Source organism: Orussus abietinus, unplaced genomic scaffold (assembly GCF_000612105.2).
Source record: "Orussus abietinus isolate OABI.00-Male unplaced genomic scaffold, Oabi_2.0 scaffold35, whole genome shotgun sequence".
In the NCBI taxonomy this organism is placed as follows: domain Eukaryota; kingdom Metazoa; phylum Arthropoda; class Insecta; order Hymenoptera; family Orussidae; genus Orussus; species Orussus abietinus.
The window spans coordinates 380,344-397,368 of NW_019394237.1; the positions used below are offsets into that span (position 1 = coordinate 380,344).

The 17,025-nt window shown below is 42.8% G+C and overlaps 5 protein-coding genes across 7 annotated transcripts; 3 read left to right on the forward strand and 2 right to left on the reverse strand.

The window, feature by feature from the left end:
* The first annotated feature begins 93 nt into the window (after positions 1-93).
* Positions 94-896, forward strand: LOC105695174. Its single transcript, XM_012416522.2, has 2 exons — positions 94-270; positions 404-896. Exons 1-2 carry the CDS (start codon positions 97-99, stop codon positions 791-793), a joined length of 564 nt encoding a protein of 187 aa, XP_012271945.1. The 5' UTR covers positions 94-96; the 3' UTR covers positions 794-896.
* Positions 895-2,156, reverse strand: LOC105695173 (IQ domain-containing protein K). Its single transcript, XM_012416521.1, has 6 exons — positions 2,044-2,156; positions 1,638-1,947; positions 1,410-1,540; positions 1,219-1,348; positions 1,120-1,141; positions 895-1,050 (listed from the first exon to the last, which is right to left on the reverse strand). Exons 2-6 carry the CDS (start codon positions 1,896-1,898, stop codon positions 947-949), a joined length of 648 nt encoding a protein of 215 aa, XP_012271944.1. The 5' UTR covers positions 1,899-1,947; positions 2,044-2,156; the 3' UTR covers positions 895-946.
* Positions 2,053-3,949, forward strand: LOC105695172 (ESF1 homolog). The gene is made up of 3 exons (XM_023431883.1): positions 2,053-2,357; positions 2,438-3,430; positions 3,571-3,949. Exons 1-3 carry the CDS (start codon positions 2,276-2,278, stop codon positions 3,804-3,806), a joined length of 1,311 nt encoding a protein of 436 aa, XP_023287651.1. The 5' UTR covers positions 2,053-2,275; the 3' UTR covers positions 3,807-3,949.
* A 3,100-nt stretch (positions 3,950-7,049) lies between these two features.
* On the forward strand, positions 7,050-11,976 carry LOC105695055. Of its 2 annotated transcripts, none has more exons than XM_012416287.2 (6): positions 7,050-8,511; positions 8,575-9,060; positions 9,172-9,308; positions 9,432-9,885; positions 10,312-10,495; positions 10,568-11,976. In XM_012416287.2, the coding sequence occupies exons 2-6, from the start codon at positions 8,785-8,787 to the stop codon at positions 10,807-10,809; spliced, it is 1,293 nt and encodes a 430-aa protein (XP_012271710.1). In that variant the 5' UTR covers positions 7,050-8,511; positions 8,575-8,784; the 3' UTR covers positions 10,810-11,976. The 2 variants fall into 2 exon arrangements, with proteins under 2 accessions (XP_012271710.1, XP_012271709.1); XM_012416286.2 differs by having other exon boundaries at positions 8,803-9,060.
* LOC105695056 (ethanolamine-phosphate cytidylyltransferase) lies at positions 11,932-16,681 on the reverse strand. 2 transcript variants are annotated; one of them, XM_012416290.1, is made up of 6 exons: positions 16,485-16,681; positions 15,631-15,768; positions 14,756-14,935; positions 13,914-14,340; positions 13,490-13,710; positions 11,932-13,211 (listed from the first exon to the last, which is right to left on the reverse strand). In XM_012416290.1, the coding sequence occupies exons 1-6, from the start codon at positions 16,526-16,528 to the stop codon at positions 13,115-13,117; spliced, it is 1,107 nt and encodes a 368-aa protein (XP_012271713.1). In that variant the 5' UTR covers positions 16,529-16,681; the 3' UTR covers positions 11,932-13,114. The 2 variants fall into 2 exon arrangements, with proteins under 2 accessions (XP_012271713.1, XP_012271714.1); XM_012416291.2 differs by lacking the exon at positions 16,485-16,681 and adding an exon at positions 16,071-16,362.
* Positions 16,682-17,025: the final 344 nt, after the last annotated feature.

Sequence of the window (17,025 nt, forward strand, 5' to 3'; positions counted from 1 at the left end):
GTGGTAACGTCTAGAATTCTGCAATTTTCGTATATCTGGGTATAACCTAAAAGTTACATACTCGTAAATAACAACAGATTCTATTAAATACCAAAGATGCCGATTAAATACATTGGACGCACGACTGATTTCAAGGGGAAGACGGTGTGGGAAATCTTGGGTAACCTGAAAAACTTTGGCATCGGGAGAGTACTCTACAGAAACCAATTTCAAAGATACCCGGAGCCATGTTATTTCAAAGTTTTGAAAGTGGCTGCTTTGCCAAACCAGGTGAGATCTTTGTAATTACTGACAATCACTGCACTTCAAAATGCACATATTAATTTATCAAGCAACAGATTATTGAAAATATTGACGTTACATCATAAGGTAACATCCGTACAAAGTTGTAACTCTGCACTAGGAAAACCGCAAAGTGACAGTACTGGTGCAGGAAACCTTCCGAGGGAAGACTTTAGAGAAGCCTGTGCAAATGGAATCGACAACCTACAAAGATGATTACGTACTTGTACCAAAAGACCAGGAGGAAGAATTTTGCAAACCTGTCCCTCCGAGACCCATGACTATCTTATCTAGAACGGCAGAATTCCCTCCGTTGCTTAAAGAGTTACTCATGCGGCAAATCAAAGTAAAAGACACAAGTTCAGAGGAGGTGAGATTACCTGTTGTTCTTAATCTAGCGTCAGGAAACATGTATCGAATGGCGGAGGAAGGAGAAACACCAACCGAAGAAGTAACATGGAAACTTGGAAAACCAGCTAGTCCTAGTCTGTATGCAAACATCAAACCCTGAAGTGTATATTATATTGTACCGTATATTTATTAAACTGTTAACATATATCTTAAAATGTGTATGCATTATGTACTTCCAGATTTAATTATATATATGAGATATTTAGGGTATCAAATTTTACTATACCTGTTAAAATACAACTTCTGATTACATTTAAGTTAATGTAGTTCTCTTTTGAACATCCAACAGACGCTTATAATGTCTGCATGGGTCCGACTTATCTTCTTCTTTCTTATGTCTCTCTATTTCAGCAAATCCTGTCATTAAGGAATAATTACTTCAAGGACTTAGGAGAATTAGTAGATGATATTCTTTAAGTAGTTTACGTTCCGAGTCTTCGGCAATAGCCTGAAAATAGATTGGATGATTATAACAGTTTCATGCAATTTTAATTTAATGAAGCAGCATTACGAAGGAACACGTACCATCCAGAATTGCCTCATTTCCTGCACATCCTCTTGCTTCCTGACCAGCCAGCCTCGAACCCATCTTTGTAATTCCACTGCAGCTCTTTCTTTGGTCCATAGCCAAGATTTAGGAAATATAGGTCTTGGACTGTGACATATTAGCTCTCTCTTACCAATTGATACACATTAAAATAAAAAAATCAACTGACTTCAATCTCAGCTGAAGTTTAAAAGTGGGAATTTCGAATACATCCAACCACTTGACTCTGGAACGTCGAGGATTCTTATTCCAGAGGACTTCGGCAAGGTAGTCCAACCCACTAAAGCGACACTTTTGTATCTGTAGAAAGTCAACATCTTTGTTGAGAGTACATTTTTCATTGAAATTAAAAATTGAAAATAACTTATGCACTAATAAAAAAAATGGATAATAATACCCGAAGAGCATTCCATCGATTTGCCTCGATAAGCATGCCTTCCATTGCCGGCAGTAAAATAGGAAAAATTTCTCTCTTCAGGTACTCTGCACAACCTTCCTGGTGAGGCCGCTCCGGAAGCAATTCAACGCGTTCCCTTTGCATCTCTTCGAAGAGTGTTCTTTCTTCTTCGGACTCTCGAAGGATGTCTTCCCATAAGGATGGAGTTTTGGCTTTGCTTTCTTCGTCATTTTTTATTCCAGAGTCCATATTGCAACACATCTTAGACACGTAGTCATATAATCAAAGGCAGCCTTCGGTTGATTCTTCTCTAAAAAGACAGTTCTTAAAAGAAATGAATAGAGCACGTAAAAATTATTCAAATCATTAAAATATCTATTTTAGTCACAAATCTTATTTGACTCACGTTATAAATTTTTCATTTATTCTGATGTACCCTTTATTGACGAACTTTGCTACTGTTTTGTTTTCAAATGAATCGACTCGTAGGATTGATTCTCCTTTGTTTTTTCAAAAGTTAGGTTATCGAAAAGGAGTAATTTCATGTGGCAATTATTAAATTGCCACATGAAATATCGAAGAAAGGATTATCATTAAAATTGGGAAGGGAGGAAACGCAGTCGAATGTCATATTTGGAATGAAAGATCTGGATGCGTCTCTTCTGGAGAATGTCTCGTGTAAAAAAACATGTAGTAAGGTTATAGCGCAGGTGAAACAAGGTATATCCCCTTTTTAACCTCCCCGTTAATTAAATGTAATGAACAATTAAGCGTTTTCTGCAATGATTAAACATTTACAGTGCGTCGCGAAGAAAGGCGAAGGAAAAAAAATGCTGAAAGAGTTTCTGCAAGACCTGACTACGATAAGGAAGGAAAAGAAGTAGATATTTTCCACCGAAGAGAGGATAAGACCAATTTAGAAGATGAGTCTTCATCCAGAGACGATGTGATCGGAGAGGACTGGCAACTGGAAGAAACTTCTTCTAAAAGTAAAAATCGTGTCGACCGAACGAAAATAAGTTCCGAGGAAAGTGTAGGCAAGTTAACGGAGAAAAGTTCTCGGGGTAGAAATAATGATAGGAGCTCTCGAAGCTATCGGAGGAGTGAAGAAGAGCTGTCTGATGTTGCTTCAAGAACTGCAGAGGACAGGATTGGTTATCGGAGCTCTAAGGAAAATACAATACACAGTAAAAGTTCTAGAAGTGTAGCTCTTCGAAGAAGCAATGAAAGATTTGAAGAAGCAGGTACAGAGGAACGATCCATTGGGAAGAGTGTTCGAAGCAAGACTAAAGATAATGTAAGTCATCAGAGCTCTAAGATAAGGAGAAGCTCAGCTTCTGCGATGAAAGATCTCTCCGGTGAAGATGAATTTAGTGAACTGAGCCAAGGAAAAGATTTAGGGCAGTCTTTGAAGAGAATTGCCAATAAAGAAATGAGTAGCGAGGAGGAGGAAGAAGAAGAAGACTTGGAAGAAGAGAAAGAGCTTGAAGAGAAGAGTCTAGCTTCGAAGGGAAAATCTGGCAAATCTTCGATGAGGTCTGCCGAAGATGCCAGGTCAGTGAATACGAATAAAGAGAGCGTTGCAGGGTCTTCCAAGTCAGGGCCAGGCCCAAGCAGAAGAGGCCCTGATAGAGATCCTGGAAAAGGTCCTAGAAAAGATCCTGGAAGAGGACCCGGAAGACCTGGAGGATCAGAAAGAGGCTCCGATGGAGACTCTGAAATCGATATGGAGAATTGGGACGAACAGGATCACTCTCCATGTTCCTTGCAGTGTCCTGTTAGACTGCTTCGAGGTAAACCTTAATCTAAAACAATTCATACTTGAAATTTGAAATGCCATTTCACATTCCTTCAACTCTATTAATTAATTTTACTTCGCGAGACTAGCAGATAATAAAGCTATTCGTCCATTAATCAAAGGAAACAATTTCAGAGCGACTGAAGAAGAGGAACGAGGACTTGCAGCACCTCGTCGACGATTACCTCCTAAACAAAGGAATGAATTATTTTCGCGACATCTGCACCTGTTCCTTCCGGTGTGCTTTTCGGCAGATTTGCAAGGACTACTTCTTCAGGAGCACTATTTGCTCCTTAATCATCTTCGGACTAGGAATCAAGCTCACTTGCGAATTGCGCGCGTGGTACATACCAGCTCCGATATTCCAATGAATATTTACAAGCGAAATCTCAGCAGGACTTTAGACTCGAAATACTACTCGGGCTATCCATTCTACCGGGGCTTATTGGAATAACATTTTACGGACCGGTTTCCCAGGAATTTTTCGAAGTAATAAAAAGGCTTATTCAATGAGCATGTCAATCTAGTCGAAACGGCTCCGTCGCCGTTACTTTTCGCCTCGTCTGCGGAAAATGGCGAGGCGAGCGCTAAACTCGTTCTTACATCGACCTGTACTTAGTTAAATTCTAAGCGCTTCGTCTTATTATTCGCTCCGCTAGTCGTATTATGGTAACTCGATAACGGGTAGAACATAATATTCCCGGAATATTATCCAGGAATGTGACCCAGAATTTTCCTCCAGGTAATCTTTCTCTCCGAGGACTTAGAAAATCCGCAGGATGCGTTCCCAAAAACGCGGAAAATTTTCCCTTATAAGTATAAAGAAACTCGGCAGAGTTCCGCGCCAAGTGCACGTATAGGCGCGTGTTTGTACGAAGTCTAATATAGAGTATAAGCTGATAAGAAAATTGAAATGACATAATTCCGTATTGTAGGGACTAGCGTTTATTTCCCGGAGCAAAGAGAGCCATTCGCGTCGCCCAAGACCCGGTTCGTTTGCCATACTTATTATCGGAAATTACTTATTACCACCGAGCATTCCCCTCGTCCGCAATTACCGTCACTATCACTCGCCGTAGCAGGGGATAATTGCGCAATCAATTAGGTTTTTAATATACAAGGAAGCGATTCTGCGAGAGTAACGACTCGACGGGCTCTCGCAGTCTTTCCGTCAATTAAGAAAGACCAGTCTATCGCCCCGATGCAAAGAAAGTCCCAAATCTGTGGAAAAACTCGTGATAACGATTTCCCTCCCTTCGGCAGACTCGATAGAAGGAGAGGCGTCGGATAAATAAAAAGAATCGAAATATCGAGGTTGTTAGAAATCGCCTTGGCCCGTGGCATCGCGTGTTCGCTCGCTAACGGGTAATTACGTCGTTAATCTCGGCTCGTACGATTCGGACGATCCCTACCGAGGAAATACCGAGGAAAGGCATTCGGAAGCGTCTGAGCTTCTCCGAGCGTTACGGAAATAATTGCTGCCCAACGAACGAGTGCACGCGCGCGGTTTTAATTAATTCCTTGTTTTTCTTGCCGTCGACATTTAACCCATGGACATGGGGTACATGAATTTATAAGTTCTATGAGGTGGATATATAAGCTCTATATAAAAATAATAAATAAACTATGGTGTACTTCCTGCACCCTGATACGACTATGAAGACGATAGAACCGAAAGAGAGGCTCTTTCTCTCCCTTTTTACGTGAAACGGATGCGCAGCGCACGTTTACCCCATGGTTGTAGAATCTGTGGGCAGTAAACCGCACATCCAATACCATATATCCTAGACTTTAATTCATATACCATGTCCATGATTTTCTTTTAACCCGCGACGTCTCGACCACGTGGAGTCGCCATTCGCCGTGACGTCATCGCGCGTCTATACCCCATCCTCTCGTCGTATCCTGATTTACGATATTCGCCTGCGGCCTCATTGAATTAACGGGTCCTTCTCGAGGCACAAGGACGACGCTGACCCACTCTTCTTCGAGTCAGTAACCGCTCATTCCGGATTACGCGTATCGGAATCGCAACTCCCCTCGACCGGAATAACGAATCCAACGCACCGGATCCGCCGTTTCTTCGGTTCTTCCTCTCCCTCTTCCTCGGGTTTCCTTAGCCCCTTCGAGCTATTCGAGCTGTATCGAGCTGCTTGAAACTGCTTGAAGCTACTTCTAGCTGTATCGAGCTGCTTCAAACTGCTTGAAGCTACTTCTAGCTGCATCGAGCTGCTTCAAACTGCTTGAAGCTACTTCTAGCTGTATCGAGCTGAAACTGCTTGAAGCTACTTCTAGCTGTATCGAGCTGCTTCAAACTGCTTGAAGCTACTTCGAGCTGCTTCAAACTGCTTAAAGCTACTTCGAGCTGTTTCGAATTGCTTTGAGCTACTTCCATCCACTTCAAGCAGCTTCGAACTACCTCGAGCGAAAAGGTACGCCGTCAAACGTTTGTCGAACCTCTCCTTCCTCTTCGTCGCAGGAGGAGGTAAGGACGGCTCGGTCGTTAGCGGAAGCACCGGGCATGCATTAACAGTACTCTGGATGGGCCGGTGGTTCTCTCCCGCCTTCAGCAACCGTGAAGCTTGGACTCGGTCCCGGTCCTGGACGCAGTCCCTCGTCGACCTCTCGACTCTCTTCGAGGCTTTCTTCGGGAACATCCTCGAGACTCTCCTCGAGACTCTCCTCGAGACTCTCCTCGGGACCCGGGAAAGCGCCTCTCGCCCTGGAACATCGAAATCTAGAGTCCTAAGCGCGTCCTGTGCGCGTTTCTCGAGAGTATTGATATAAAGGATATATAAGTGTACTTATATCGTTTCAAATAGATATATAAAGAGAGTAGAGTATTAAATCGTCGCGAGTGAGACCGATCGGTGGAGAACTGGAAACCCTGGAGGAGGAAACTCGGGCTCGAGGATGTGGAGGACAACGGTCGCGGGCCTCTTTCCTCTGGTAAGGAAACTTCGTCGATCCGCATTTTTCTCTGCCCTTTTCGTCGGCATTTTCGTCATCTTCGACTCCTCTTCCGACTTTTCTGCTTTTCCTTCGAGGACTTTTTACATCGAGGGTTGCAACTTCCTTGATGTTTCTTTTTAATTATTTTCTGCCCTTTTCGTCGGCATTTTGACGATCTTTGGGTCTTTTTCCGCCTTCCGAGGAAATCATTCCTCTGATGGGTTGCAACCACGTTGATCTGTATCCTTTTCCCCCTTTCGTTGGCATTTTGGAGACCCCTGAGACATTTCCAGCCTTTTCCTCTTCTTCCTTGGAAACGAGACTTCTGTAGTCGGTAATTCTAATAAAGTATTTAAGGTGATTTGAAAGGGTCACTATATATATATTAAACGTCAAAATAATCATAAAACTTTTCTCCAAATTAGGTGCGCGTAATCAGTTGAAACTTCAGCACGTAATTATGAAGGCCCTAATGAAGAGAACGCAATGCTCGTGGAACTTCATTTTTCAAACAACATTTTTTTCTTTATTTAGTCCAGACGAACTAAAATCACATTGTTCTTTTTTTTTGGTGAAAAATGAAATTTCACGAACATCGCGTTCTTCCTTAGGGCCTCCATAATCACGTGTTAATGTTTCAAATGATTCGGTGCACTCAGTTTGGTTTTATAAATATTTTGAAGTTTTATGTAGAATATGTATATAGAATAGCCCTTTCGCATCGCCTTAAATTGCACTAATATTAGCTCATAGAAATTATACATACATTGAATTTCCCAGGAAAAAATTATTTGGCCAACTTTTAAAATCATGTGGAATATATATCCTACGCCCACGAGTGGCCTGCTCGAGTCGGGAACGAAATAAAAAGAATCGGCCCGGATATAAAGGATTCGAAGCGCTCTTCCCGTTAAGTTTACGCGCCGACCGGTAAACCGGTAGGTCCGTTTACGCCGCGACACGGAATTGCTCTTTATGGGTTTGCAAATTCCGCTCTCTACGCGCTTATTAGCAACTTATCGATAAGCGGCATCAAAGATAGCACTAAAAGGGAGATTCTTAGTATAAAGGTAGCCTCCTGCGTAACGATAAATCGTTAGAATAAAACTATGCTACTCGATCGGTGCAGATTAAACTGACGTGTAGATGCGCGAATTTAACTGCATATATTACGAATTGCTACGATTAATCGTTAGATATATATACCCACCTTTAGATAAGATCCTCGTTCGTGATTTAATCCGTATAAAATATTACTGCAAATACGTTAAAACTTCACAGAACATAAATATAAATGAACGCCGTAGCGCGCGGATTATTACGCGCTTGGTGATAAGTGATAATCATCACGTGCGGATTATTCCGCTAGTGGATGTAAATGGATTAATTCTCGACGAATACACATGGACGTGTCTCGTCGGGACGTATCCATTACGATAAATCGTATTAACAGGACGCAAAGTGCACAATACGATTTATCGTTGATGTGTAGCCATTCTTAAATAACACCACTAGCGATTTAACCCATTTGCATTGTTACTTTAAACGCCCTATTAACTTCATAAATCACGAAAATAAGTGAATGTCGTAGCCCGTGAATTATTACGCGCAGGGTGATAAGTGAAATCTTTCACGTGTGGATTATCTCACTAGCGGATGCGAATGGATTAATTCTCGGAGAATTAATCGGGGTGTTTCGCAAGGGCGCGACAAAATGGCGGACGGATCCCCCTTTTTCGCGAATAGTGACGCATCGATTACGATAAATCGTTTTAACAGGACAAAGTGCCGGAGCGCAAAGTGAGTACCGGGCTCAGCGAAGCGTCTCCTCGAGACCGTTACTTGGTCGGCTCGAGATGGCTTTTCGCGTAGAATCGTCTACATAATCCCGCGTACAGAAAAGCGCCCGAAGGTGTCGGCAGTAAGGGAGACGCGTGCTTCGACGAATCGAGCAATTACCGGGATTACCGTACCGAGGAGCCGCAATTAAACGGGAAGCACGAGTCGAGTCTTCCTCGGGGACACCCGGGAAAACCGAGGAAATGCTCCAGTTTCGTTCCCCAAACGTAACACAGCTAATTGAGATCCGGAGGAATGATAATCCGCGTTCCTGCAAATTCAGGGGTATGCATACGTTTGTTACACTCATATGTTAAAGGTTATAAACTGACGTTGGAACGTTTGTAGATCCATTCATTCCGTTAGACGATACTTATGGATTTCTGCCCAGTGTTCTCCTGTGATATGTTTATAACAAATAAATAAAAAATTGTGAACAGATGACGGAGCATATTCAGACCCAGTCCCTTCGTTACAGAAGACTAAGGGACTTCTGCCGATACATCAATGGGCTTCTTACGATACATTAATAAGAAATGACATAAATATTGTAAACTGATGTCGAATCGTTTGCAGATCCTGCTGACCGTGGCTCAGGATTACGAGGTCTCCGACATCCAGTGCAGTGGAGCTGGATCGGCGGCGGACCTTTTGACAGCCAAGATAAAAAGACCAGTGGGGTTCAAAGGAGCACCCCTCTTTGCTGACGATAGATCCGCCAATCCCCTCGTTGACATCCACTGCCAAATCAGGCCAGACTCCAATGATCCTCAGGAGGATAATTACTTCCTAAAGGTGACCGACTTCTCGAGGTGCGGCGTTCTCAAGAGAAACGTAAGTGACGACCCTCGAGACTGATCTAAAAATAATAGAGAAGCGACTTCTAACTACATGTTTATTAATTTCGAGAGCGAAATGTGTCTCAAACTCTTGCATTGTCTTCAGGGCTTCGTCCACCTGAGAATCTGGTTCCCGGCGTTCCCAGGTGTGGTAATGTTGGCCGATCAGGAATTGATCATGATGTGTCGACCTCCTGAGCCGACTTTGCTGAGACACAAGGCTGCTGGTTTCGCTGGGACATTGTAAGTTGAAAAGAGTTTTACGGTCTCCTCGTATCCGCGTCTCCTGGCGAAAAATGAGACAATAAACTTAATACATTATCAAGTGTAAAAAAAAAGTAACTGATAATTAAAAATGCATTTCAGTCCGCACGGAGCTCGCGTTTCCGGCGTCGTAGAGGAAACGCCGGGAAGGTTGGAGTACGAGGTGGCCCTCTACAGAGAGGCGGCGGGAAACACTTCAGAGGCTTCTTCGGGGTCCCAAACGGTGGACCAAGCGGTGCCCATAGGTACGAAACTGCAGCTGAGAGCTCGAATAAGCGCCGAAAGTGCCTGGGGGTACATCAAACTCCTGGAGGTGACGGTGAGCCCCGACCCTGACCAGCCCCACGCTTCGGGGTCCGTGGTCCTCGTCAAGGACGGCTGCAGGAACCGGGACTTCGCCTCCATAATTCCCCATCAACCGGCTCGCTACCGGGAAAGGAAGAACGAGGTTTTCCTTGACTTTGAGGCCTTCCTCTTGAGCTCAATGAGGGAGAGGTCCACGCTCTGGATTCACTCCCAGATCAAGGCTTGCATGGAGCCCCAGGACTGTCAACCGGTAATTTGACGATTAATTACAGCACCAATTAAGGAGATGTGAAAGTGGCGCCGAAGAGGTCTATAGAACTTTTCTCCGAACCGGGTGTACCGAATCGTTTCAAACTTTACAAAATGAATACGGAGGCTGTAACGAAGATCCGGACACCCATGAAATCCCCCTTAAAAAAAAATGTATTGACAGAAAAAAAAGGAAAATGGAAGTTCCATGGGTATCGATACCTTCCTTATAGCCTCCATATTCACATAGTATAGTTTGAAACGATTCTATACACCCAGTTCGGAGAAAAGTCTCATAAACGAGACCCTCGAACGGCGTTTTCACGTCACCTTACATGTACTAATACACTCAATTCCCAGCGCATCGCTGGTAATAATTTTATTACAATAATTTATATGGTCGTTTCTCTACCTCTTCCTGTTTCAGGACTTCTGTCTGGACCTCTTCGAGCCTTCGGGACACGGGAAGAAAAAGCGAGATGCGGAATACGTGGACTCGGACCCCGAGGAGGTCACACCCGAGGCGCAGGCCTTGATTCAACGTTACAACGACTCGACTCCCTTTACGAAGTTCAAGGAGAACATCGAGTACACCGTGATGATGCCTGGTGGTAAGAAAGCATCGAGCCACTCTTACCTTCCCTTAAATTATAAATAAATTATAACTCATGGCCTGATTACAGATATGTACGACAAGGTCGCGGCGGGTCTCGAAAGCAGTTGCGGTAGTTTCCTGTACGTCGCGACCGGTCTCGGGGGTCTTCTGGTTCTTTCAGCCTTCATAATGTGTTACTTGGCATCGAGATTACACAGAGTGACGTCGACGATGCCGCAAAACAGGTCCATCGACGACCTCGTCCGCGAGCGAGCCAGGAAGTACTGCGAGGTCGCCCCCGGGTACACGGGTCGCTCTACGGTCCAATAAACTGAACACAGTGTTTTCAGTAAAAAATAATTCGCAATTACGAGAACTACCTTTGGCAAATCATCTCCAGGCAAAGGTGGTTCTCCCCAAGGTGCGGTAGGTATGATACGTCACGATACGCACGTATATTACATGACGATTATACGTCATGTAATATACGTGCTTTTCTGCGTGTACAGTAAACTCCCGTATAACGCGATTAATACGTTAAGCGCTATATAAATTCGCGTTACAGGGAATCATGCTGTACGGGAATTTATCTCGTATAACGTGAAACATAAAGCGCGTTATATGAAAACAGTAAAAAAAATATCTTTGGCGCGACATACGAATTCGCGTTATACAAGAGCCCACTGTATGTTACAACGTATGATACATCCCTAATTTTCTACACGAACCGACCTCGAATTCTTTCCCTTGCAATCGACCTACCAAATAGAGAACGTCTAAGGTCTACGCCAGAATATTAAGTTATTTTACAATTAAGTTTAAATTAATGTAAACCTTGGAGGAAGAGATCGAGCCAACTCGCGACTTGCTGGAAGGTCGCCGCAAAAGTCACGCTTGACTCCTCTCTTCTCCTGGCTCGTCTGAACACTATTTATTTATTAGATTATTTATTTACTAAGTAATATCTCCATCGTCGCCGACGTCGCTCCCGTAGATCGTGGGAATATTGTATGTATATTATAAATATATATACACAGGAAATAGAACCACGTAGAGCGCATCTCGTTTACATCTTCCTCGACGCATGTTATAGAAATACCTTCCCAGGCTGTTTTTTAATAATAGAGAATGCATTTCCTCGACCTCAATGTTCGTAATGGGTCGATCGACGAGAGCGACGTTAGATTTTCAATTACTTTTCCATTACTTTCGAATTGGCTAATGGATCTTTAATCGATCTCCCGATTAAGCGTCTTCGGGGTCTACAAATAAGCTACGCTATTATTCGTATTATTCCGTAGACGTTCACTTTTAGAATTTTCACCACACTCGAGTTACGGAATCGATTAGCAGTTAATGAAATGGCGATACATAAAATAAGGAAAAGTTAGGCTTCGTTTCTCGTAACTCTTACTAAATTACAAAATAGTGGTAGTTCCTTCTTAGTTGTAGTCGCGTGAAACATTTTTATTGAACAATAAAAACCGATTAAGAGTTCCCCTTAAGATCATACAAACTTATAATCCTCGTTGTTTACAAGTATGTATACAATCGCATCCACAAATCAAGAGAAAAATATTGATATTTTTTCTTTTTTTTTTTTTTTCTTGTTTTCAGGTAACATAGAAGAACCGTTCACAGATTTCTCTCACATCCAGATGCTTAAGTATCTTTGGTATTCTCAGGGCTGAATACAAAATCGCAGAGAGCCCTTCCGGGTCTCTCCTTCGTCTTTGAAAATTTAATTTTAACTTCCCCTCGTTTTCTATATATCTGTTTTTCTTTTTCTAAATCTCCAGAATGCACATGGGACGATGCCAATGCGATCCTTTCTCAATTTACACTTCATACATTGCATATACACTGCGATGCTTTTGATTAATTAAATTAACCTCAATCGCTTCTCTAATATCGTCTCTTGATTTCGTCTCCTCCCCTGGACCTCCCTGTTCTCCTAGATTCCAGGTAAAAATTTGTCACGACCGTAACTCAGGAGAGGGCTAACAAACATACAGATAAAGACTCTAAAAAGACAGTAAAAGGAGGGAAGGCAAACAAGAGAGATAAATAAAAGAGCTCTTAAAATAAATACAAAGTACGGAGTCCTACACGATAAGGCAGAAAATTAGGGAGGCCTCGATAACTTACATTTAAGATATTTAAAAACCCAGGGTCCTTTGAATTTCTCAAAGACTAATGACAGATTTCCTAACCTCTTCTCATGGACCAAGACCTCTTCGGGTTCCTTGGCAAGGCCTCGATAAATCAGATTTATCAATCGATATTTGTCAATTGATTGCAAACCTCCCTTTCGATTTACTCTGGCTTCATTTCTTTCGTTTCCTCCCTCTCCGTAAATAGAGAATTCAGGATCCTTAGGGTGAGCGAAAACTCTCTCTAGATATCGATCGTCGAGTGTCTAAAGAGAGAGGAGAGGGAGCGAAAGAAAGAAGTGACCCTTCAAAACGAATAACGTGTGTGAGAGCTGTTCCCTTCCGGAACTTCAGGCGAAGAGAGGCCATTCGGCGGATAGGAATTTATATAATGTACATTATATACGTATAAACACGTATATAATGTATATTATATCGATATATGTATCCTGTGTCTCGATTTTCGATTCCCGTGGTCGAGGCTATTCGGAGTCTTTGGTTTTTTTTTCATTGACGAAGGCCTCGTAAACTGCGAGCTCTTTCCTCTCTTTCTTCAAGTTCCTGTTCTCGAATTCCAACCTGCAATACAAATGCTTAGGTGAGCACTCCACTGCATTGAATTCGATTAGCCAATATGTAAATCGATCGTCTGATTTACAAGTTGACAAATCGATTGAGACATCCTTCATTTTTCTTTCCCCGTTTTAATCGCGTTTACATCATTCCTCCTTTCTCGCCAAAAAGTGGTGAACAGAAGAGAAGCAGAAAAATGGCTGACAGGCAGTAAAAAAAATAATGACAAAACATTACTGATAAATACATGCAAATCCCTGAAGAACGTAACAAGAATACCGCACCTGTGCAGAATAATCCTCTGGACGATTTTCTCGGTGGTCATGTCATTACCGCTGTCTAAAAGCTTGAATTTATTTTGTCTCTTTGGTTCGGCATAAGGATCTGCTCCGTCCTCACAAGGCATTATTGGTGTCTGTCCATGGCACACAATGGAGACATTAAAGTGCTCCATCAGGTCTTTTGTTACTTCGTAGGGAGCTCCAATGACAACCTCGTTCACATACTGGAAAAACAACGAACGTGTCGAGGGGGATCGTAAGCAATAAACGTTTTCACACACAAAATAGGAAAAAAATAAACACAAACGCGTGAGTGTGTGTATATATACATACATACATACACACGCACAAAACAATTACTTCTTGCACAGTGTTTTGACGTTGCAATTAAATTTCACTGCCTCAAGAGAGGTACATTAATTTTCACCTTGCACGCTAACACGCTGAGCACTCTTTCGTGTAGATTCATAATTGGATGATTCCCACATTTGTACCGATTGACTGCTGGGTCAGTGTGTAGGCCAACGATGAGGTAGTCCCCTTCTCTCTTGGCCACCTCGAGGAAGTCCAAGTGACCCACGTGAAACAGATCGAACGCCCCGGCCACGTAAACAATCCTGTCCTGTGGCTGTGGACTCTTGCCGTCGCTAAACTGAATGATCTTCTGCGTAGTAGGGAGAAATTGAGAGCATCCAGTCCAAGGACAGCGAGCCGATCTGTCTTGACCCATCCTCTTACTTGGCTCTTGGTCCACAGTGTACTCGCTGTCTCCTTGCTTGAAATGCTGCCGAGTCATTAACAACATTCGGCCCACTAAATCAGTCGTTGAGACTCCTGCTGTCCTCTGCACTTCTCTGTAAAATTCATATCCCTGTTCAGAGGTACAATATGTAAACAGAGAAACTAATCGCAGCCTGTACAGTCTTCATTAATTTATTCCTCTTCAATGAGAACATTCCATTCGAGTTACCAATAGGATTAACTTCAAAATTCTCGCGTCTGAAGTATCTTCATTCAAAACATGTTGTGCGAGACGTTTGAATCAAACATTAGTATCGATCTTGGTATGATTGAATATTTGATTGCACATTATATATGTTATCTTGGTATGTCTGGTGGCATGATTTTGATTATCTCGAACCACTACACAGGACCAATGACATAATATGATATGTACGATACGATACGTCATAATTCACAGTTGTTACGCATCGAGGTGATTCATATTCTGTCATTAAGTAGGAAACAAAGACTTCAATTGATACCCACTTGTATCGTTCGGCAGCCTTGACCAGATGATACGTGTCAACCCCATCAGCTGTCATAGTGATATCGTCTCCGTGTACGCAGAAATCGCAGTTGTATTTATCAAGAGTTTCGAGCGTGGTTACGTAGGGAGCTCCTTCGACCACTTCGTCCACCCACTTGATTCCTCGTACCATTTTGTACCTAAAAATAGCAAGCATTTAATGATTAACCATGAATGACCCGTGATCGTGGAATTATCTCTTTCAATTAAAAGCTTATTTGGTGTATTGCATGAGATAGAAACAGAATATATGCTGCTTCTAGTTTGACAGAATGACTGACCATTCCACTCGGAAGCTTGGCCTTTAGCTTCCACATTTACGCTAGTCACAGTTTAAGGTAACAATTAAAATGCTGATGGAATATTTATTGCCTAGAAGTGACAGAAAAACTCAAAACAAATTTGCAATGACTCACAACAAGACAAGGTAAGCAAGCATTCCTCTTAAAGAAACTGGTCTTTCAGGTAAAAGCACTAATGAGGCAATTAATATTCTATATTTCAAACTGGTTAAACAGAAGCATCGTAACGATGCTCTACAGAGTTTCTACCGACAAAATCCGAATAATTTCTAATATACTGGCTTGGCTAAAGAGTCCTCACGTTTTATGTATTCCTTTCTAAAATTTGACAAAAATCTGAAAAGATGCATCGAAAAACTGTCCGAGAGATAGGCGCAGATCGGAGATAGAAATTGAGAATACATCACTGACCAAAGTTGTGGTTAAGTACAAATTAATTAAACAATTATCTCGTCGCAAGACATTTTAGTCAACCCAATACCTAAATAAGCTGAACTCCCACAAGAAACATTTTAATACACAGTTCGTCCTACCTTTCCTCTTCTGTGAAAACAGGAGGGCCCTTATGTTTAGTGATCTCCTCGTCGGTGTGGACTCCGACGACCAGGTAATTCCCCAGTGCTTTCGCCTGGCGTAGAGAATTGGCATGACCAAAGTGCACCATGTCGTAGCTACAAGAGAATCAGCATACAGGTTCATAGTTCCAGTAAAAGCATTCACACTTAAACAACATTCTGGCATTGTGTCGGCTAAAAAACCTTGCAACGCAATTTCAAATACATAAACCGCTGCAGAAGTTTCAAACCAACCGGATACAAAATAGAAAATTACATATAATAGAGATACATAATAAGCAATTATCCCAGTCGAGGTTCGGCATGAGAATCAGATAACAAACAGTGTTAAGTCAAAGGAATTTTAAACACAAGCGCCAAATTAATTATTCCTTAAAAATATTTACATGTTTACATACGTGCTAAAAGATGTTTATAACCTAGCAGATGCCGTATATCGTGAATCTACGACATCCTTCATATGGGAAACGTAATTTACTGGTTTTCTACGATTTTTTAAGGTACTAAGGTAAACCACTTGATTGTAATTTATGTCAAAAGCCGGCGGAATAGCGGAATTCCCAACTCTGGTCAAGCTACAGTGTCATTAAGTCAGGTATCACATCGAATACGGCGCGTCAATGCGTCGAGGATAAAGGACCAATCGAAACAGACGAAATGACGCAAGAGAACTAAAGCAACGCTCTGATTGGTTGGTTACCCACGACGCGATGACGCATCGCGTTCTGTGCGACGTGCGACGCGGGATGGCAGTCAGGCCTACTAGCAGACGCCGCTCCTTTGCCGGGAGCGGCGAGAAAACCGTTGCTCACCATCCGTCACACCAAACACGCACGTCTTTGCGTCCCTCCGTCATTGGCGAGTCGAATCCACGGATTCCGCAAGCGGTTGATCCTTCCGAAAATGCGCCCCAAGGTCAACAACCGTGACAAAACGTCAAAAGGGAGGAGAGGTTAACCCCACGTCACTCAGCCGGCCGGACACACCGGACTGCGCAGTGCGCACAGCCGGCAACCGTGGCGCTCTTATAGATTCCATCCCGCGCCGCGCGCCTGTCGCGCCCCAAGCGTGCCAAATTCAAACTAAGGAAGCTCAACCGCGCGAGATTCAAATCAAGGGCGCTGAATCGCTGGAGATTCAAACTGCGGGCACCGAATCGCGCGAGATTCAAATTGAGGGCGCCGAATCGCGCGAAATTTAAAGGATGCGAATCACGCGCGATTCAAATCAAGGTCATTGAACCGCGCTAAACTTAAACCAATGGCACTAAGATTTAAACTAGACTTTCCGTAGATTAATTGATTCTACCCACGACATTCAGAAGTGCCGCTTCCTTTACAGCTTATAAAAGAT